Source organism: Rousettus aegyptiacus, unplaced genomic scaffold, assembly GCF_014176215.1.
Source record: "Rousettus aegyptiacus isolate mRouAeg1 unplaced genomic scaffold, mRouAeg1.p scaffold_m13_p_2, whole genome shotgun sequence".
Classification (NCBI taxonomy): domain Eukaryota; kingdom Metazoa; phylum Chordata; class Mammalia; order Chiroptera; family Pteropodidae; genus Rousettus; species Rousettus aegyptiacus.
This window is the reverse complement of record NW_023416295.1, coordinates 6,169,764-6,192,561: the sequence shown is the minus strand read 5'-3', so window position 1 is coordinate 6,192,561 and position 22,798 is coordinate 6,169,764. Positions and strand designations below refer to the sequence as shown.

Here is a 22,798-nt window from a genome sequence, read left to right as displayed (position 1 = left end):
TTGAAATGTCAGCTACCCGTGATTTCCAGGATGGAAAATTTTCTGCTCAATAGTGCCATTAAACTTGCATGGAAGATGTTGTAATAGGTGGTACAGAAGTGTCTGGAGTGCTGTTCTGAGCAGCAGGGCCCCCCCCCACCACCACCTGAGATCTCAGTCCAACTTGAGGTTCTGCCTCCTCATTGCCCCTAGGGCCATCAGGGAGTCTCACTTGTCCTTATCCCCAGAATTCGATAACAAATTGGAATCTTCTCATTGTTCAGAATCACTTGCTTTTCCTTGTAAGTGATTTTGAAATAATTTTATAATGTGGATTTTGATGGTCATGATCACTTTTTAGTTGCACAAAGTGCAAAGAAATGTGGGCGCAAAGCAGAACATCTCTTTGGAGGGGACTTACAAGTTGAGTTTGAGAATTCTGAAGTATGAAAGGAGAGTTCAGACTCTCTGCTACCGATCTTCGGTCCACATTGGGTGTCTGCAGATCCAGTGTGGTGGGAGAAAACCTTCAGAGCTCTGAGGACAAGTTTCAGGATCCATTTACCCCGGTCTTACAGGGGCCACTGTGAAGAGTATACAGAGTGAGGATGGCAACTGGTACACCCCCAGGGAATTTGAAGTTAAAGGAGGCTATGAAAAGTCAAGTAACTGGAAGCTGAGTGTGCGCAGCGGTGGGAAGACCCTAAAATGTCTGATGGAGGTAGGTATTCTAGTGATGGAGGCGAGAGACGTACCTTTCCTTGTGCCTTTCGTTTGCTCATCAAATGTATGTTGAGTTGCAGCCAAATCCTTGAGGCTTTAGCTCATACCTCAGCAGAAGGCAGCACCTCGACATGGTATAAGGGCTCTGTGGGTTGAGGTAGATGTGATACAGCATAATCCATCCACTGGGGTTTTTTTTCGTGGCAATATTTAATGTCGGGCAAAAAAGTTTAAACTCATAACATAGACAGTGCAGAACAAGTAAGGTCTCCCGAGGTGTGAAATGATCTATTCAAAATGGCATCTGAGACAGCCAAGGGACTTCGAAATGACTTCACTGTCTTTCAGACCAACAAACCCATATTCTACCTGCAATTTACAGCTTAGCTGTCGCCCCTTTCTGAATATTCCCTGACCAACCTGCCCTGATCATCCCTTCCCTGGGCTCCCTGATGCCACTGCTAAGGTCCTTCTCACACTGTACTACATTCTCCTTTCGTGTATTCTCCTTTTCTCTCTAGACCCCTCTGTGCTTGTCCACCTTTGTGTGCCCAAGGTCATCCAGAGTGTCTGACTCTCGGGATGTATGGGATAGAGTGTGTTGATGAATAGCCCTAGTGTGAGGATGCACACTTGATTGACACTGGTAACGATGGAAAAGAGAGGTGTCAAAGACAATGTGAAGGGAAACCTCCTAAAACTTAAGGAAATAAAAACACTAGAGAAAGGGAAAATATTCTAAGGATGATTCTCCAGCCACCATTGATTGAATTCTAGAAGAAGTACAGGCGAGGAGAGGGAGAGGGCTTCTCACTGAGACACCTTGGTTTGAGTTGACTGTGGGACAGTCAGGTACAAATATTGATGATGAGGTTGAAAATGCCATACTCACTAAACAGAAACACAGGCTAACCAGCTACTTGGATCTTCTTATCTTTCAGGAGGGACTTGTGCCTAACCCTCCAAGAACGTATAGCAGGAAAAAGAAGGTAATTCTTACTTTCTAGAGTTCTTATTACATAACCGATTTTATATGTTACTTTATTTTATTGTTATTTTTTGCATGGGCCTTTGGAGTTTCTACTTTGAATATTAGGTTGTGTGCAAGGCCATCACTGAATGGTAAGGCATTAGAGATGGGGATAAGAAGGAGTCATCAAAATAGGTCTCATAGATGAGTTTTACCTGCAGATGCAGATGTTGTAAGGGTGTCAGAGTCATAAAGCAAACATGACTATACAATACACAAAAGCATTTCATAATAAGATCACAAGATCTTCAACTCAAACCCAGACCTTTTTCATAAAGGACACTGTTTTCTCACTTTCATGAAATCTAATAAAGCAAAAGTTTGCTCGTAATCGTCTAGATGAACTTGGAACATAGTGAAACCATTCCATGAGACAGACAGCTAAAACTTATTTCTTTTCCTACTTTTTCATCTTTCAATAAAATATACACAGACACACAGAACCCTTTCTCAAGTGGAATGTATCACCCTTCATGAGGATAGAGCTGTTGGGGAGGAAGCTCTTGGGAGACTGATGTATCTTGTTTGAGGGCCTAACCTGAAAAATGGTTTACCTTGATGCCACCCTCTTGACTCCCCCTGAGGGGCTGTGCAGACCTCCTTTCTGCCTGTGTAAGTGGCTATGGAGGCAACAAACGAATACATAACGTACAGTCTAGATTCAGAACAAGATGATGGCTTTTCCAAGACTAGGTATCAAGGAGATCTTGAGAAGGAGGGGAAGGAGAGAAGTTGTAAAGCAAATATGATTACAGAATACGTAAAAGACTTCCACACTTCCCTTAGCAATGGCCATCCAAGACTTTCACAGACTTCTACAATAGGTAACACGTAGCTGGCCACTAGGACTTCATCTTCCCCTGGGAATGTGAGGTCTTGGCCTTTATGGTACCTGATGTTCTAGATCGTTTGAACTATCAGTCTTTGGGACATTTCACCCACTTTGTCTACTGAAGGGAAATTATTGTTTGGCCTATTCAGTGACTACTTTACAAAGAGCGATGTCTCTATCATTCTCCAGGTATCAAGATTTTTCAATCTAGATTACCTAAAAGACACAACAACTTTCAAATAACAGGATTCTTTCCTTATCCATGGGTGCAACACTTTTCAGCAACAAGCTACAGTTGCCCCTATATTTTGTGTTTTCTTGAACAAGAAAAGGAGCTCCTCAAAGTGGCAGCTCTCAGGACCCAGTACTACCTCTGCGGGTCCCCTCTGCCTCCCAGGACTTCTCTTGCAGTCGGGGGACCTTGCTTTCAAAAGCATCAGCGTCACTCTCAGCACCACGTGCCAGCTTCCTGCTTCCTGGCTAGGGTCACTTATACTCAGGAGAGTGACGGCACAGAGCTCAAGTGTCGTAGGAAATCAGAAATGGCCATGGCAGAGGAAGGTGGATGCGGTCATCCCTGCCCCCTCCTGCTCTTCGATTGCCCACATTCCTTTCACCCAGCACTCATCAGTGGGTGGGCCGGTTCCCAAGCCAGTCTCAATCATGTCACCTCAGGTGGTCAAAAGAAGGTAAGAATTTCTCCTACAGCCCATGGTATAAACAGAATGCTTCTATCTTGGATAGAACGACCCCTAAGTTGTTCTCAGAGTATCTCTATCCTCTCAGAAGGCAGAACCAGGAGAGCAAGCAGCATCAAATACACGGGCAGGCACATCACTCAGACAGCTCCTGATTCATGTGTTAACGCGGATTATCATTTGAAAAAAAAAAAAAAGAACAAAGTGGTTCCCTGTTTTAATCACCTCTTAATCACCTCCTCTTCATCCCATTGATGAAGGAGAGATGTCCACCTGACAGTTTTGGGGATGTTAGTATGACAGCTGCCACTGGACAGATAGATTGACAGCTGTTTTTAGTCACAAAGACTCCAAGCCCAAAGAAGGAAGGTAGTACCAGCTATGCAGGGACTCGGAAAGATTGCCCTCAGGAACAATGAACAACCAGGGGCTGTCGGGGTTGGGGTGGCCCCTTGGGTCCAGTAGGCAGTTGTGACTGGCTGCTTCGAACAATTCTGTGACTGAGCGGGAATTGAGTCCCGATGTCCAGGATATGCAGAATTACACATGGTCCCTGACAAGGAGCTTTGTTTGGCTGTGGGGCCTTTTCCAGGGGAGCAGAGTAGGGAGGAGCACTTGGCATCAGGCCTTTGGAGGCTCTCTCAGTCTTACCAGACGTCAAAGCAGCACGTCATATAGAGCTTCAATTTTAGTCCTTACACCGCATTTCCTTGGCTGACAAAGGGCTCAGTCACAAGCCAGTTCTTTGTTATGAACACACATGTATTTGCATATAATACAGTGTATCATTATATCTGTTCTATAAATTCCGTTGAAATTAAAGAGCAGGTGTTACTCCACAAGGCTTGAACACAAGTGCTGTCAGATTTTATCTTCTTCAAATGAAATTAAATCTGGCTAAAGCCCTAACATGTTGAGACATGTGAGAAATCCAGTATCAGTTGATTAGGGACAGTAATTGTTATAGAATAAAACAATTACCAACGTTCCTGGCCACTCAGAGGTGGCACCTCCATACCCCAAGCTGAGTCATGGGGCACCTTCTCCAGGCTCCCAAAGCCCAAGGGCTCCATCCTCCCTGGCACCCCCCTGGTCATCTGTGTCCATGGTCTTTCCAACCCAAAGGCACTGTCACAGGCCCAGGGACCCTCCAGGCACAGAATCCACAATTCAGGAACCCCTTTCAATCATGGGGAGCCCACGACCAAGATGACAGGCCGCAGCGCTCTCTTAGCAGTTTATTCCTTCCATCTTATTAAATTCTCAACATTCCTCCTTTCCGCGAGTCCTGTCAGTCATTGTGTTATAGGCAAACAGATTTAACACTCGATTTCAGGACCTGGTTGTATCTCAAGGTATAAAAATGATTCAGATTCTTATGAAGTCATTGTCTTGTTCTGCTGCTAGTCTGTCTGTGTTAGTATCTCTGGGTTTATAGAGAAAACTTTTCTGGTTTGACACGCAGATCCTTCCTCCTGGACTTCTTTGCACCCCACAACTTCTGAAACCACTCCATGACATCCATTCGAAGGTCAAGGAGGAGCACAGAAGTGTCCATGCAAGTCCACAAAGTGCTGTGAGTTTGTTTGTTTTTTTTTCTGGTGCATTCTCTTTATTTACTTTTTCTTTTTTCCCCCCTCGCTCTCTATATAAAGATAGAGATAGTGATAGGTATATTTCCCAAATTGCTCTTTATCATACGTACATGTTATATCCTGACTTTCCCATTTAATGCTACATTGGGAGTATTTTCTCATTTCTTTGTTTTTTTTTCCACTATGATTTTTTTTTTTGCATTTTTTCTTATTCATTTCAAGTATATGATACATTGGTTAGACATTTATGGAGTTTATAAAATGATCCCCCTAATTGTTCCTTCTCTCCTCTGGTTTTCCACCTGGTCAATATATTCATGCTAACTGCATTCCCTGTGCTATGCTCCCCATACCCGTGACCATCTATCAACTACTAATTTGTACTTTAGCCCCTTCCCCCCATTCTCCCAGCCCCCCACCCCTCGCTCTGCTCTATCCATCACCAAATTGTCCTCTACATGTGTGAGTTTGTTATTAGTTTGTTCATTTTGTTCCTTAGATTTCTCATATAAGTGAAATCGTATGATATTTATCTTTCTCAGACTTATTTCATTCAGCATAATAACTTCTAGGTCCATCCATGTTGTTGCAAATGGTAGAATTTCATTTTTTTAATGCCCAAGTAATATTCCACTCTATATATGAAGCATAACTTCTTTATCTAATCATCTGTTGATAGGCATTTAGGTTGCTTCCATATCTTGGCTATTGTAAATTGTGCTGCTATGAACATAGGGGTACATAGATCTTTACAACTTATTGTTTTGCTTTTCTTTGGATAAATACTCAAAAGTGCAATTGCTGGGTTAAAAGGTATATCCATTTTTTAATTTTCTGAGAAACCTCCAGACTGTTTTCTATAGTGGCTGTACCAATTTGCAATCCCACCAACATTGTATGACTGTTCTCTTTTTTCCACATTCTTGCCAACACTTGTTGTACTTTGATTTATTAATGAGAGCCATTCTGACAGGTGCCAAGTGATAATTCACTGTGGTTTTAATTTGCATTTCTCTGATGATTAGCGATCTTGAGCATCTTTTCATATGTCTATCGGCCATCTGTATTTCCTTTTTGGAGAAGTATCTGTTCAGGTCTTCTGCCCATTTTTAACTGGACCATTTGCGTTTTTTGTTTATTTGTTTGTTTTTGAGTTGTATGAGTTCTTTATATATTTTGGATATTAACTTCTTATCAGATGTACCATTACCAATATCGTCTCCCAATCGGTTGGTTGTCTTTTTGTTTTGTTGATGGTTTCCTTTGCTGTACAAAAACCTTTTAGTTTGATGTCGTCCCATTTGCTTATTTTTTTCTTTTGTTTCCCTTGCCTGGGGATATATTTCTGAAAAGAAATTACCATTTAGTATTATCAGAGAGTTTACTGCCTATGTTTTCTTTTAGAATTTTTATGGTTTCAGGTCTTACATTTAAGTCTTTGATCCATTTTGAGCTTATTTTTGTATACGGTATAAGAGGGTAGTCCAGTTTCTTTTACTTTGTATGTATCTGTCCAATTTTCCCAACACCATTTATTAAAGAGACTGTCTTTACCCCACTGTATATTCTTACCTCCTTCATCATATATTAAGTGAGCATATAGGTGTGGATTTATTTCTGGGCTCCCTATTCTGTTCCATTGATCAATGTATCTGTTTTTATGCCAGTACCATGCTGTTTTGATTATTGTAGCTTTGGAGTATAGCTTGATATAAGGTAGAGTGATGCCTCCAACTTTGTTCTTCTTTCTCAAATAAAGCCTGTGAGTTCTTGATTCCCATAGTGCTGGCCTTCAGTTCTCACTGGTAATATAGACATTGTTTTACCCTCTAGCGGAGAAACTCAGATGAATGTAATGTCTGTCATGATGGAGGAACTCTGTTTTGTTGTGACACTTGTTCAAGATCCTTTCATGAGGACTGTCACCTGCCACCTGTGGAAACTAAGAGGTTTGTGAGCTGCAACCCCTCCCTCCTTATCAGGGACCCTCTCCACTGCCAGGCACGCTCCCCCAGTGGAGTTCTGAGTTGTGTCCTGATGCGGAAAGAGCAGGGTCAGTGGTAAGGGCCCCAGCAGTGTATCTGGAGAGCTGTTTAAAGACACTAGTGGCAGGTGCATAGTGTTCTCCTCTGTCCTCTGGGCGGCTGGGGCCAGTGGCTGGCTCCTTCGCCTGCATACCGCTCCTGTCCCTCCCTAGAAGTGTTCTAGCACAGACTCCTGTTCATCCGAATAGAAATGCCAGTGGTTTGTGCTAACTCAGAAAATGCAGGAAACCTGGCCTGGTTCCCTTATTTTGCCAGGTTCTCAACTGGCTGATGGAAGCCCGAGTTCTCAGGGATTAAGGTTCAGTTTCAGGCACTGAGGCCTGGAAGACAGGAGTCCTCGCACTTCCAAAGTTCCAACGGAGAAAGGAGAGCCCATCACTCACCCCAACACCATTCTCCGCCAATTACCCTCAACCGCTACCCTCAGTGAGAAGTAGGTTATTGGCTCAGACCCAATCTGAGTCTTGGAGACTGGGAAGTGTCCCCTTCATTCCCTGGCTTTGCCCATAGCCCATTCCCAAAAGGAAAAACAGTGGCAGTTGTAGGAACAGTGGCTTTTTCCAGGGTCCTGGCCCTTGCTTACTTATGTCCAACCTCTCAGGAGCCCGTGGAGTTGCATCTTCTGCAGGATAAAGTTATATTCAGGAAGTCAGAAGTGTCACAAGGAATATGATGTCCTGACAAGGCAGATGGGGCCTGAGGAGCAGTTGGTGAGTCAGATTCGAGCCCCAAGCCTTGTCCTTTCCATGCGCACGTGAGAAGTCAGTCACAGGGTGAGGGGAAGGCGCTGAAGGGAGGTCGCTCTTCCAAGCTATGTCTCAACTATGCTGAAATCTCACCAGAACTTGTTTGCAAAATAAATAAATAAATAATAACTCAGCCATTACGGGACTGTTTCCTAGAGCTACACCTGTCTGGGGAAACTTCTGGAAGACTGATGTGGTCATGCTTCTGCCTGGGCCTACATGTGGCTTATTCTCTTCAAGCTGCTTTTCATTCATAGCCTCTTTCTTTTTCAGAAATGTGAGTTCCTCCTCATGAATATCTATTGCCATCCAGTGATGAACATTTTTAAGAAGACTGCAAACGATAATTATGTGAGTAATGACAATAGACCATATATAGGCAGGCGTGATGTTTCCTGACCTTGACACGGCATTTGTGGGATTTGTGAAGCCCATGGGAGTGAGAGTCAGAGTTTCGTCATGTTGACCTTGTCGTATTTCTGCTGAATTTTACGGCAATCCACAGACAGCAGACATAGACTACAGAAATTCTATCACTGATATATTTTTTTTTTTCACCAGAGAAAAGAGACTTCTCAGTGCATGGAGGAACTTATGAGGTTGAACGATATCAAACAAAGGCTATATAAGCGAAGTTACTCCAAAGTGGGGATGTGTGTGGGGGACATCCGCCTCATCTTTCATATCCACAAGGCACCTTACAAAGTGAGTGTCCCTCCCTGCTTCCATTGCCTTTACCTTCCACTGAGTCTCTCAGCCCTCATTTCCTGGTGCTGGGAGGTGTTACAGTTTATCTCGTCCTATCACAAGCTTATACAAGCAAGAGGGTTCTGAATGTGATCAACTTTTTAAAATCAGGATGGAGAGTAACAGTGAATCAGGAGGTGTCCCTGCCACCAGAACCCCAGGACACCAAGAGCACATTTCACTCTCAGAGGCCAGAGGTACCAATTGAGAACAGCAGCTTCCTCCCTGCTCCAAACAAAGGGAGACGAGAATTATATCCTAAGTCATATAGTGCTTCTTATCTCTCCCCTGATATACTCGTGCAAACTTCTCAGAAATCCCAAAATCCAATTTCTTTGCATGTGAATGAATCATATACTTAACAGGGGTCACCAGAGGGGAATAGAAGTTACAACCCGAAAGGAAGATCACGTGTTATACTTAGACACCTGTACAATTGATTGTTACAAAGACCTTGGATCACTTTTCTTACTAAATTAAACAACCCAAAGCAATAAATAAGAGTCCCGAAGTACATTAATAATTCTACCATTTCTGTCTAGTTAATAATAAATAATCATGCACTTAGGACACAGATGTTACTCTTAGCCACATGAGTTTTTAATTTTAACGTGGTTAATGTAATTTAGGTGTTCTGATCATTCTTGACTGCAAGGTATCTAAAAACTGATAATGATTGACATTTTTGTCTTTTTTTTTTCAGTGCAGTAACTTTGTCCTAATGAAACATAAACTGCAGAAAGAATTTGAGAAGAATTTCAAAGACGTGTTTGCTATTCGGGAAACAAATGAGTAAAGTTCACTGCTACAGTGAATGCTGTTGGTACCCTGGAAAACCCACTTTGGCAGCAGACTGCTAATCCCACAGTTGCTGGGAGGATCGGCTGCCCATGCGACCACTCCCCAGAGTATTGTATTGAGCCAAATGGAGCCTTTTTTTACCTGCAGGTTATTCCTTGTTGGCCTGGGTCCCACCCCCAATCCCCAAGGGGGAGCCAATGAATAGTATAATTCATGTTCCTGGCTCCCTGCTGGGATCAGGCTGTAGCTAGTCTTCAGCTGTGACCACCTCCTTGCTTAGCTTTTCTCATAATGCTATTCTGCTTTCTTCACCCCACTTCTCCTAATTAAACTCTTACAATAAATCACTTTCTTAAGAGACTTCATATCAGGCGCTGGTTCTAGGGAACCCACCTTAACGTAATGGTCCTAACAAGCAAAACCTAAGGATAGGGTTCTAGATTTGGATCACTGTCCAGCCAGATGGTGACAGATGGAATGGTGATGTTCCTTGGATGCTGTAACATTGCCATTGCCAAAACTTTTACTTGTAGGAACCTGGAAAAGATATAAGGGATGAGGACAGTAGCTAGTACAATTCACCAGCATTTACAAAGGAGGAATTATAACTATAAGAAATGTGGATTTGGGGTCTATTGCCAAGTGCCACTAATGTGTTGAAAAGAGTAAATAACAGGCTGAAATTTATTAGTCACCATCTAAAACAAAGAGACTCTCATATCTGCAGCTGGAAGGCAGACAATAAGGAAGGCCTGGCACAGGACCTAATTTTAAGAATGGCAGAACTTCAGGGAAGACTGAATTCTAAGCTCAGAGAGCCTCTTATGCCAAAGTCAGGTCCCTGATAAAGAAAGAGTGAAGCCCTGAAACTCAGAATGGGGCTTTCTAGGTAGATGTACCTGAGAACTCTGAACTCCAGATCCCACTGATCACACCGGCCTGCAAAAGCACCCCCTGCTCCTTATTAGAAAACAAACTACTACTCCCCTCCAAATCTTGCATGAATGAAGACTAAGCAGAGTCCTCACAAAGTGACTCAATGCGCAAGTCCTGGCTAGGGCTGCTAGGCAAGGAGACGGTTTCTACACCAATGCAGCTGACCAACATGTACTAGTAGGTGCCAGGTGGTTGTGTCTGAGAGTAGATCCTGGGTGTTGAATGGAGGAATATGAAATGGGTTAAGGAGAATTATCAGTGCAAGAGAACTGTTCTGTGGCACAGAGGTTAGCCTGGCAAGAGCCAAGGGGATGATTCTAATATGCTCCTGGGTGGTTCTCAGAGGCTTGCTATGAAGCACGGTGCACACTAGATGAGGTAGAGGTAGAGATACCTGACCTGCCAGGGCAGACTGTGGAAAAGGGGATCCAAAGTTCTTCCCAGGAAAGTTGGCATAGCTCTACTCTCTCCAACTGAAACACCCATTCCTCAGGTGCCCATGTCCTCAGGAGACCTGAGACACTAACTGAACAAGGCGATGAGAAACACAGTGCTGAGGGGTCATCTGGAGATTCTCAGCAGGAGCTGTCCCCTGTGATTTGGAATAATTTGGAATGTTTTACAGAACTGGGTCCTAGGAGCAAGTGGGATGATAGGAGTCCAGAATAACAGAAGCAAGTGGCAGCATTAACTGTCAGAGCAAAATGAAGTAGTTTCTGTAATGGGCAGCAAGCTCAGAATGACAGCATGGGACCTGGCCCATAGAAGTCTGTGGAGATAGTCGATAGGACAGGCGTTCTTACAAGTAAGACAGAAGGGCAGTCGACAAAGGTGTCGTTTCATAATATCATCAAAATAGATTAAAAAGAGATGATCAGATGACCGAGGTCAGCTACCCCAATAAAAAGTCCAGATGCCATGCCAAGTTTCCATATCTGAGTCAATTCTTAGACCCTGAACCTGCTGATAGAAATGAGCACAGATCTTATAAGAAACCTTGCAAATGTTCATATCACTGATTCCCTGAGTTCTTCACCTATGGCCATTCAGTCAAGGAACCATATACGAAGCAAAAGAAGATAGTCATGTCTTTTAAGGGTTGTTGTTACAGCACCTGAGATGTTACTGTCTGGTATCTGAATCACCATCATGGCCTCTGTTAAAAAAGAGCCTACGAAGTGCTGGAGCCAGCCAGCCTAGGTCGAACAGCACCCGCAATGGGGAGTGAGGATTAAAGAAAAAGACAGAGACAAGAGATAGATTCGGGAGAGCTCACAGTCAAAACTGCAGCAGCCTCGAGTTTATTTTGCAAGGCATACTTATACCCTACTGAGTGCGTAAGCAGCAAAACACCTCTAAATAACAACCAATCACGGAAACTCTGTAACATTCCCTTTCCCGCCGCCACACCAGGTGCACTTCCTCCTGAGTCAGCAGACTGCACAGCTGGCCCACTTCACAAAAACATCCTGCTTAACAGTCTTGTTTTCCTCAAAATGGTTCCCGACAATGAAGGTAAGGTAACGTCCATCTAACAGTGAGCCCAGTCAATGCACGGAGCCACCTAGCCGTCATTTCCCAGGTTCCTGAATGTACAACCAGGACATTCATAGCAGTTGGCCAAACTGGTTCTTTAACCTACCGTTCCTTAATTTATGAAACACCTATAACTGTCTTAGGAAAGGCCAACCAGAAGGCTTTGAAACTGAAGGTTCTCATGGTAAAAATAGTAAGCTGAAAGCAATATTATATTCCTGGGGAAGGAGGAAATGGTAGAGATTAGAGCCACCTGCAAAAATTTAATGATGCAATGGTTGTAGTTCCTTTTACATCTCCATTTCACCCAGCAGTCTATAGGCAAAAGCTAAGTGATTCATTGCTATTAGATGACTGCTAGAAACTTAAGCAACCAGCACTCAGATCTTGGTGGATCACATTTCTGCTATCAGCAGTGCTGAAGCAGAGACCACAAGTAGTGGCTCTACCATTCTACAGACCCAAACTGATTGGCAATTCTGCCTGATTTGGTCCCCGGGCAGGCCATACCAGCCATGGAGCCCATTCTATAACTCCACAAAGGGGATAAAGCAACTTTGCAACCTCAAAGTTGTGCTGAATGTAGCTCCCAGTCTTGGGCTTTCATACAGCCTGGTTAAGGAACTCAGGCAGCCACAGAGAAAAGCCTATAATACTGCTGAGCCACAGAACTCAGTCTACTTCCCTGCCCAGCACCAGAACTCAGTCTACAGCCTTGCCCAGCCTGACCCATGCAAGGAGCCTACCCACGAGCCCACCAAATCACAGAGAATAGCTTGCAGTGACACCTGCACAATGACTTTGACCAATTGTGTAGCAGTGTCTAATCCCACCCAAATCCAAGATACAGCTTGAGGCCCCTCCCAACCAGAGAGTCTGGCCAGAAACCATGCCCAATAGCAGAGTACAGCCAATAGCCCAACTGATTGTGAAGCCAAGACTATGGTCCTGCTAATTTTAGGGAATAGGCTTCGACCTTGCCTGATCACAGAGCACAGCCTGAGTTCTCATCCAACAATAAAGTATTTCCTGTGGCACATATTTATATGGCATCTACCGAGAGGCACCATTAGGCTGGGGAGCATAGCCTGAAATTCCATCAACCAGGAGCTATTGCAGGGGCTACCCTGTAATATGGCCCAAATGTGGAGTTCAACAGGTGTTACCACCCTTCCAGGTAAAAACCCCAAAACCTCACCAGACCAGAGGTGATTGCAGAGCCCAGCAAATGGCCCCATCTGACAGTGAAACACAGCCAGGAGCTCTGCTGAATCAGATAGCCCAAACAGCAGGCCCAACCAACCACAGTGCAGATCCAGCAAATACCCCCAAACCTCAGATCATGGACAGACGGTAGTCTTGCCCACCTGCATGGTCGCTACCAGCTGTTCCATCTAGTACCCAAAACTGAGCCGACCAATGAAGGTCTTTCCCTGCTGAGGCTAACCTGTAACTTTTGAAGGAGGAGACTACTTACTCAAATGCACTAGTACCAACAAAAGGAATTAAGAGTCATGGAGAATAAGAAGAACATGATATTACCTAAGGAAACTAAAAAACTAATAATTGTCCCTAAAGAAATAGAGATCTATAAATTGTCTGACAAAAAAGTCAGGGTAATCCTCTTAGATACATTAAGAAAACTAGAAGAACACACAGATAGACAACTCAATTAAATGAGGAAAACAATGAATGAACAAAACGAGAAGTTCAACAAAGAAAAAGAATCTATCAAAAAACAAACAGAAATCCTAGAGCTGACTACAATGACTGGACTAAAGAATTTAATTGAGAGCTTCAACAGCAGACTCAGGCAGAAGAATCAGTGGATTGGAAAATAGCTGTTTTTAAATTATCTAGTCAGAGGAGCAAAAGAAGAGTGAAAAAGAGTGAAGAATACACACAGGATTTATAAGACATCATTAAGGAAAGAACAAGAATTGGACAAAAAGTCAATTTTAAAAATAATGGTTGAAAATTTCCCATATTTGGGGAAAGACATGGGCTTTAACATTCATGAAGCCCAATGAATCCAATCAGTTGAACCTGACAAGGGCTACAGATTACACTCTATAATTCAGTTCTCAAAAGTCAAAGACAAAGAGAGATTTTTGAAAGCACCAAGAAAAAAATGACTTACCTCATGCAAGGAAGCCCCCATAAGACTACCAGTGGATTCCTCAATAGAAATTTTTCAGATAAGGGAGAGAGGATTGATATATTAAAACTATTGAAAGAGAAAACTGTCAATCAAGGACCGTACCCAGCAAAGCTGTCCTTCAGAAATGAAGGAGAAAAGTAGATATTCACATGCAAAAGAATGAAACTGGACTCTATCTTATACTACTAATGAAAATTAATTCAAAATGAATTAAAGATTTAAATGTAAGACCTGAAACCATAAACTGTTAGAAGAAAACACAGAGACTGGGGAGGGGAAGTTCCTTGACATTGGTGTTAACAATGATTTTATATATCTGGCCCCAAAAACACAGGCAACAAAAGCAAAAAGAACCAATTAGAACTATGGCAAACTCAAAAACGCCCACACAGCAAAGAATAATCGACAAAATGAAAAGTCACCCTAAAGAATAAGAGAAAATACTTGCAAACCAATGTGCCACTGAACAAATGTTACCCAACTATTTCTTTTAACTCCTTAACAAACTTCGCTCAGAGTCCAGTTCCCCAAAGAGGGTTCGGCTGGCCAGGTTTGCTCAAGGGCCAGTGGGTTGCACACCTGCACACAAAGGCTGTAAGTGGTCCACCCAAAGAAATATTGGTCTTTAGAATAAGAGCCAATGTCCCCAAGGGTCTTTGGAGAGTTTTCGGGTTGGCTAACTGTTGCCTCGCCCAAACGGAAACTCTCAAATAGTCTTCACAAACGCTCAGTTTTTCTAGTCTAAATGTCCCCTCTCCACAGGTACATTTTCCACACGTTCTTATCAATATGTCCCCAGAAAAGATTCTCAGTTGCTGGACCGCTGACTGCTTATCAATGACAACAGATGTAGAATGATGACATCCTGGTATGACTTACTTGAGACTTATATCAACACATTTTTTTTCTCTTTGTCACAAACAAGTGGGCTAAAACAATTTCACAAATGTAATAAATAGATTTGAAATCATATTAAACCCATACACAACAACTGCTGTGTCCAGGCTGGATCTAAATTTACCAAATAAGCAACTAATGGACGATTGTCACTAGAACAGAATCAGAACAGAATCAGCTCATCTCATCAGGTTGTTTACATGGCTCACCTCAAATTCATACCCTGTCTCTTCTTCAGCTGGAAACTGATCTCAGTTAGTGTCTGGGAAGGGGAGCTCCTGGCCATGAGTCCTCCACTCATTTACCAGCCGAAAGAAGCAAAGGCTGCTCCCCAGTGGGTCCTTCTGTGTGCTGAGCGGAGGTGGTCTGAATGAGCTGCTAGGGGCAAGCCTTTTGTTGCCACTCATGCATCACATGGCTGTTCCGAGGTCCAGGCCAGTCCAGAAACCATTCCAGGGCACCATGATTAGTAATAGATGTACGGAGGGATTTGCAGAAATATTAGGAGCAGCAACTCTGCAAAGGCTTCGTTGCTCATGCAACCGCCTCCTTCCCTGTGCATCTCCACTCCTTGTGGTACCCAGCCCAGCTAGCTGACTGACGCTCCTGGGCTAGCTGGAGGTGGCTGCCAAGAAACACTCCTCCTGCTTCCCAAGGACAGGACTGAGCCCGCAGACTTAATTTATTCCTTACAAGGCAAATCTGATGTGGAACTGCCTGGTCCCACATCCAACAGTGATGGCGGCAAGTGCTAACGATGACTCACTATGAAACACGTGGAGATTCCACTGGGATTCCCAGAATATTAAACATGAGAGTTAAATATTAAACCCGTAAATAAGGTCAACCTTTTTCAGTCGAGCAGTTGGGGACGAAAGACAGTAATAGGTGAAGGTCAGATGCTGGGACTCCAATCTTCCCGGAAGCAGAGAACCCTAATGGTGGAGGAGGGTGAAGACGATCCCCAGGGGGAGGTGGGAAAGGGGGGGCAGGACATTGCCTGAGGTTGTCTGCACGGAACCCACAACTTCTTTGAAGTATTTCACTTCTCTTAAAAATGTTTTCTCGGACATGGTTCCATAGCGTAGCGGTGAGCACATCTGCTTTACATGCAGAAGGTCCTGGGTTCACACCCCAGCGGAGTCACGGTCCATGGCCTATGGCCACGCCACCTGGAACAAGCTGGATCCCATCTGATCTCGGATGCTAAGCAGGGTCGGGCCTGGTTAGTACTTGGATGGGAGACCACCTAGGACGATCATTTGCTGTAGGTGTAAATAATAATAATTGAAAAAAATTATTCTCTGCCATCCATTTTTGAAACTTGTTTAATAATTTGATTGCTTTAAATTACTCATCTTCGAGTAAAATCAGCACGCCTGGAGGGGACCTCAGGAGGACTCCCTGCTCCACCTCCTGGGAATGCAGGCCTCGGGCCTGGGCCAAGGTCACCTTGGCATTTCCAGACAGAAAGGAGCTCTCTGGGAAACAGAGGGGCTGCGAGGGCGTGGAGAGGGCCTCTCTGTACAGGTCATAAGCTCGTCTTTGAGCTCAGGAGCTGCCAAATATCGGAGCTATCTCCTCGGCCTGTGTCCACACGGTGTTTCTGGGGCTGGGTGGGCCTGGGAGGGCAGCGTGACGTGGTTTCAGTGCTTGGTGGGAGTGCGGTGTGTCTGGCTATAGCTATAACCAGGGGACCAGAAAAGCCAGCCTTGTTCGACTGTGGGTGTGGGTCACTAACCGCCCCTGAGGCGAAGCCCAGGGCTCTGACCGAAGGGCTATGGCAACCGTGGGCTGTGCAGGACTGTGGACTTCCTTACGGTGACCCCCCGACCTTCCCAAAGTGGCCCAGAAGGGCCTCCTGTGTTTCCCGGCGTTCTCCTCTCTACCTTCACACTTTAACCTCCTTCTCCTCCTGTCCGGATGCCTTTTTCCATCCCCTTTCCATGAATTTGCTCCCCTTCCTGATAGATAGAACTCCATTTCATCTCCAGCCACCCCCCTGGCTTCTTACTCACTTTGTGGGAAAGCCCTGGCGTCCACAGCTCCGCCATGACCAAGCCCAGTCTCTGAGGTTCTGTGAAGTGTGAGAAGGGGGGCTCCGCCTCACCCCAGCCCCTAGAAGCTGAACTATTGCCCCCAAGTGTCATGGAGGCAACACGTGGGGTGATTGCCCTGTGCCATGGAAGGGGGCTGTGACTCCTGCCTCTCCGCCCTTCTGGGGCACAAGCGGAGGAGAACTCAAGGAGAGAGACATATATCCATGTGCTTGACCCCTCTTAAGGTGTTCGTGGGCCCTCCAAAAGCGCACCCCTCTCCCTTGCCTATGGTCCGAACCAAGTGACAGGGGAAAAGGCGAGACAGATGGAGTTCAAAATACCAGCTTAGGATTTCTAAATCTGAACCTCAGAATTAGGCGTAGTCACAAGGCCTCAGGCTGCTCCAATCAACCGTACATACCCCGCATTCCACAGGCCGCTGTCCCTGTGCACTTGAACCTAGAGGAGCACAGAACTCCAGCCTGTGCAGGCAGGATGAACCCAGAGAGATCCACCAAGGAGCAGACTCGCCCTTCCACTGTATGACAGTCTCCCCAGAGAGAAGGGAGGGCAGCGGGGACCAGGAGTCTTGCTGATTGATGGGCCGTCTCCTAGAAGGGGACATAGGAGCAGGGCCTGAGCGTATCCACTTAGGTCTCTGGTGCCTGCTCTCCATTTCTGCATCCACAGAGGTGCCAAGGATCTCGATCCTCTGGCCCAGTGGCTGCTACTACTGCTCCCGCTTCCTCTTGCCCTTGAACTCTCAGATCTGCGATGCTGCTGCCTCAACTCAGGGGCAAACCCCTGGTCCACACAGGGTCTCCCAGTTTGGAGACTCAGCACACAACTCAAGTCTGAGCAGATAATGTTCCTGATAAAGCTTAGGCAGACAGTCCCCTTGGTATGTCCTGGGCCCCAGGACCCTCCTCAATCACAGCCTCTCTGCTTTCCAGGTTCTCAGGCTCAGTAGCTCGGGCTACTTTCCTGTTTTGGGTGTCTCTGCACAAACACAGGGACTCCTGGGAACTGACTCTCCCCCTCCTCCAGGTGCCTCTTCCCCTGGCCTCCAGGCCCTGTCTGTCACTCCTTGTCCTCCATTCCTGCCGCCTTAATAGCTCAGATCCTCCTCGGAGCTGCAGGAGGACAGAGACAGTGTCCAACAGCACAGGAAAAGTTACTTTCACTTTCTTTTCCTCTCACAGGCGGAGTCATTTCTGGGTAAGTCGGTTCACAGACTTCCTGATCAGGACCCAAGCCACACTGGACCCAGGAACAGGAGGCCAGGCTCCAGGCCCAGGCAGGGCCCCAGGGAGGGAAGATGGCTGGAGGGAGCAGCGACTTCGTTGCCAGGTCAGTCTATCTCCCTGTAACTTTCTCTCTGGCTACATTGCAGCTTTAGCGTCTTAGCGTCTGTCGTCAGACACTCATCTAAACCTTTTCCTTAAGCCTGCTTTACAAGCAGGACTAGCTAATGAAGGAATCGGGTTTAACCGGCAGCAGGACAGCTACGAGTGAGAGTCCAGCTTGTCACAGGTCACAGGACTCTTGTTTGACACTACTGCTCAGCTGGGGGCCCATCCGGAGTCGGCCCGTCCCTTTGAGGCGGCGATTTGTTATTTCCTGTTAACTCTGAACCCTCTCTTTCCCTCAGGCCTCCTCTACCTTCTCATAGGTCGTTTTCAAAGAAGGTGCTTTAGCAAATATAAGATTCAGGGTAAACATCAGGCTACGTGCAAACACCGCTGTGCCCTCCTACCGAGTGGGCTGAGCTCTAGGCCTGTTCCCACCTCTGGCTGCGGGTCTGGGTCCTTCCTCCAGTGATCTTGATAAAAGGAGTAAGAGAAGAGAAAGCACTAAGATGCCAAAGGCAGGAGCAGGCTGAGTATTTCCATTTTCGCTTTGATTTTTTGTTCTGAAATGGATGATACCTCTCACAAGGAAAAGGCTAAGGCTAGAAATCCTTTTTTTTCCCTCTAGTAATGGGTCAGAAATAACATTACTTAAGTTTTTTTTTAATTATTTTAATACAAAAAATATTATATTTTACATTCTTGTTCAGGAAATTTCAAATGACATAAAGTGTCTAGAGGGAACAAGTTCCTTTTACCACCCATTCCCCTCCCTGTAGCTTCCAATTCTGGTTTTGAGAGTTGAGGGTATAGCCTTCATTATCTTTCTATGCAATTACACATTTACCTTATTTTCCTAAATATGTAACGTGTGTTTTGTTTTTTAATAAATGAAATTATATTGTATATGCCATTTTGCATTTCCACAGATTCGAAATGTTAGAGATCTTTCCACTTTAATAAATACATAGATCTTCCTCACTCTTTTTTAACAGCTGTATACTACTCCATGGAATTGACCTATCATAATTTTTAAAATTTATTTATTTTAATTAGTTTCAAGTATACAGTACATTGGTGAGACATCTATATAGTTCATTAAATGATCCCCCCAATTGCCCCCTCCGTCCCCTGGCCGTCTGCCTAGCCAACGTATTAATGCCAACTGCATTCCCTCTGCTGTGCTCCCCTTCCCCGTGACCAAGTATCAACTACTGATTTGTACTTCTTTAACCCTTCATCCCATTCTCCCAGTCGTCCAAACCCTCTCCCCTCTGTCCATCATCAAATTATCCACTATATTTGATTAGTTTGTTCTATTTGTTCCTTAGATTCTACATATAAGCGAAATCAGATATATCATAATTTTTAAACCATTCTCTCCCACTGACAGACGCTTAGGTCATTTTCAATTGTTCGCTTTTACTAATAAGCTGTGATAGCAACAATTATATATATTTATCTCTTTTTTGCATATATACAAGTATTTGTGTTGTGTCAAGAACCCAAAAAGTGGTTTAGTTTGTTGAGACAAAAAGTTCTAATTCTTAGTTGTTATAAACCCTGCCAAGCTGCCTTTCTAAGTAGCTGAACCAAGATATTCTCCTAATGAGAGTGAATGCGGTGAACCATATTCCAACAGCCATTTTGCAAAGGTGTTAGATAAAGAGATTCATTTAGTTAATTTGCACTGATTACATGGGATGTTGAACAGTTTTTTGTGTCTATTGATCATCCGAATTGCATCTTCGGTGGATTGCTGGTTTATTTATTGCCAATGTTATCAGTTGAGGTGATTGTCCTTTCTTTGATAAGGGAGAGTTTGCTAAATATTCCAAAAGTTATAAATATACTTTCCTTATGTTTTAATTTTGTTTATGGTGACTTCTATCTTCTTAAAGCTTGTAATTTAGAGTGTAGAGTTATTATAGTACTGATTTGAGGTAGATGCACCCTTGTTATGAATAAATAAACAATGCTGAAAGTTACTGGTGAAGTCCATACACTCTGTCTTTAACCATTATCCTTGTGTTCGTAAGGTGGCAGATTCAAGTCTATCTTTATTTTAGGGAAAGTGTCTTCTCTAATATCCTCGAAAAATGTATTCTTTTTTAATTTGTGGACAAAACTGTTCTTCCATTGGGGCAACTTTAGGCTTCACAGCTTTATCTGTCCTTAATCTTTTCTGTCTTTAGCTTTTTATTTTCTCTTCATAACAGTTGTCTCAAGTTTTTCTTCCATGACACTTATTTTAATTTTAGTATTTATTTTCATAATTTCTAAAGAGGGTCTTAATTTGCTACACCAGCTCTGCAAGCTCCACTCAAAACTACACTGTGTTATTATTTCAGCCCATCTGCACCCTGTTGCTTTATTGACTTAGGTTTTTGTGAGATGTTAACTGCTTCGCCGACGTCTTCCTCATCCTCTGGGTTATTTCTCCATATTGATTCTCTCTGCCGTTTGGTTCCCGTGTTGCTTTGCTTTCTTTTTCACACGCTCGTTGTGGTTTTACAGTCCATTCCTCCATTTTACGACAGCCTTCCCCTCACCCCTGTTCGCACAGTCTTCATCTGGGCGATTTTTTTTTTTCACATTTCCTGTCTTAACTGAGACTGAATTGCTCCCCAACTGATCTACAGTTTAAAGGACCTATCATTATTCTTAATAGTTTTTCTGAGGACACCCTTGTTGGGCTGACCATTCTTTTCCCCACTGACCTGCAGTGCTACCCACATGGGTAGGGTCTGTTCCTGTGTCCTCTCTTCTCTGCCATTGACCAATGAGAGCCTCTCCTTGTGTTGTACCAACCCTGTCATAGTGAGGATGACTTCATATGAGCTCTGAATATCTGGTAGAGCAAATCATCCTGCCCTCTTTTTTTCTTCAAAGTGTCTTGGCCCTCTGAATCAGCTTGTCAAAATCTTGTTGGGATTATTTTTAGGATTGTACTGAGTCTATAGCTTGATTTGAAGAGAATTGACCTCTTTATGGTATTGTTCTATCTCATGAATATGGTGTCTATATGTTATTAACAATATTTTCTAATAAAAAGTGTATTTTTCTCCTTCGAGGTCATGTATTTCTGCTAGATTTATTTATAGATACTTGATACCTTTAAATCTATATAATTTAAAATTAACTTTCTAGCTACTGGTTACTAAGATATAAAAATGAATTAAAACTTTGCCAAATTCTTCTAAATTCTAATGACTTATATGGAGATATATATGTATATATATTAATTTATATGCTGTATACAGAAGGGCAGTTTTATTTACTCAATTCTCATCCTTACACTTATTTCTTTTTCTTGTCTTGCCATGTGGACCAGGATGTCCAGTATTACAGTGAATATAAGTAGTGATAGTAATCATCTGTATCTTGAGCACCATTATTGATGATGTTTGCTGTAGGTTTCCTTTCTTAATATGAAAACTGACACAAATCAAAGAAGTTTTATAGTTGGCATCTGATATTTCCAATGTATGGGGTATTCCTGTTTTCTAGTGTCTCTGCTGTTCTCACTACCAGAGTTTTTAATTTTTTTTTTAGATAAACTATTATTTTGGAATAATTTTACATTTACAGAACAGTTGCAAAGATACTACAGAAGTTTCGGGGTACTGCACACCAGTTTCATGTCCTGTGGCATTATCCTCTTATACTACTGGGGCACATTTGTCAAAACCAAAACACCAACACTGGTACATCACCGTTAACTAAGCCACGGACGTGTTTAATTTCACTAGTTTTCTCACTAAAGTCCCTTTTTCGTTCCAGGATTTAATCCAGGGTACCACATTGCCTTCAGTCATTCTATCACCTATTCTATGTGGTCTGGAACAGTCTCTCATTCTTCCCTCATTTCTCATGTCCTTGGCAATTTGAAAAGTACCAGTCAGGCATTCTATAGAATGTCTTTCAATTTGGGTTCATCTTGATGTTTTTCCTCATAATTAGGCTGGGGTTTTATGAAAGAATATCAAAGTACCCTTTCCGTCACATCATATCAGGGGAGATGTCAACTGGACTTATCACTAGGTCTGTTGTCCGCAATCATTTGGTTAAAGTTGTGTTTTCAGGCTTCTACACCAATCTCGCCTTGGTTTGAGCTGACTGTGGCACAGGCAGTGATGAAGAGGCTGAAAAAGCCATACTCACTAAACAGAAACGCAGGCTAACCAGCTACTTGGATCTTCTTATTTTTCAGGAAGAACTTCTGGCTAGTTTTCCAAGAATGCATGTCAGGAGAAAGAAGGTAATTCCTGTGCACTCTAATCACAAAAGTAATTTTGCTTATATTTTGCTGGGTTTGTTGTTTTTTGTTTTTTTTGTTTTTTGGGGGTTTTTTGTTTTGTTTTGTTTTGTTTGTTTGTTCTTTTCTGTGTACCTAATCGTATTTGAAAAAAATTATGTGTGGGTGAACTTTAGGCCTGCGGTGAGAGGACTAGCTTTTGGAAAGGATTTCTGTTTGCTATGCCGAGGTGCCTGTCCAGGGAACACTTTGACGCAAGGTCAGGGTCTGAGAGCACCTGGAGGCACCCAAGGGGTTCACTGGAAATGCAATGCAGGCCAGAGTCGTCTCCTACTCTATTGTCACTGCGAAGATGTGATGGTCATGGTCTGGACTCCTGTTAGACCCTCCACCCCAGGGGGACTCTGGACTTTGTTCACGTCACTT

At 43.7% G+C, this 22,798-nt stretch overlaps 2 protein-coding genes and 1 long non-coding RNA gene across 24 annotated transcripts in view; 2 read left to right on the top strand and 1 right to left on the bottom strand.

Moving 5' to 3' along the window:
- LOC107504966 (nuclear body protein SP140-like protein) overlaps window positions 1-9,561 on the top strand; it is a 49,868-nt gene extending 40,307 nt beyond the window's left edge. For all 14 annotated transcript variants that reach the window (XM_016134668.2, XM_016134667.2, XM_016134666.2 and 11 more), the window contains 8 exons: window positions 558-700; window positions 1,644-1,691; window positions 4,728-4,838; window positions 6,691-6,806; window positions 7,504-7,612; window positions 7,922-7,999; window positions 8,210-8,353; window positions 9,099-9,561. In XM_016134668.2, the coding sequence (XP_015990154.2) occupies window positions 558-700; window positions 1,644-1,691; window positions 4,728-4,838; window positions 6,691-6,806; window positions 7,504-7,612; window positions 7,922-7,999; window positions 8,210-8,353; window positions 9,099-9,191 (842 nt within the window). In that variant the 3' untranslated portion in view covers window positions 9,192-9,561. The remainder of the gene's footprint in view (window positions 1-557; window positions 701-1,643; window positions 1,692-4,727; window positions 4,839-6,690; window positions 6,807-7,503; window positions 7,613-7,921; window positions 8,000-8,209; window positions 8,354-9,098) is intronic.
- Window positions 9,562-14,720: 5,159 nt separating this feature from the next.
- Window positions 14,721-17,353, bottom strand: LOC118613632. Its single transcript, XR_004955585.1, has 2 exons — window positions 17,187-17,353; window positions 14,721-15,991 (listed from the first exon to the last, which is right to left on the bottom strand). It is a non-coding gene; the product is annotated as an uncharacterized LOC118613632 (long non-coding RNA).
- A 549-nt stretch (window positions 17,354-17,902) lies between these two features.
- The window catches only part of SP100 (SP100 nuclear antigen), a 75,493-nt gene continuing 70,597 nt past the window's right edge, over window positions 17,903-22,798 (top strand). For 7 of the 9 annotated variants that reach the window (XM_016134682.2, XM_016134680.2, XM_036236149.1 and 4 more), the window contains exons 1-2: window positions 17,903-18,115; window positions 22,328-22,375. In XM_016134682.2, coding sequence (XP_015990168.2) covers window positions 18,084-18,115; window positions 22,328-22,375 — 80 coding nt within the window. In that variant the 5' untranslated portion in view covers window positions 17,903-18,083. Of the gene's footprint in view, window positions 18,116-18,230; window positions 18,633-22,327; window positions 22,376-22,798 lie in introns of those variants that run through there. The other 2 variants (XM_036236147.1, XM_016134678.2) reach the window with 2 other exon arrangements.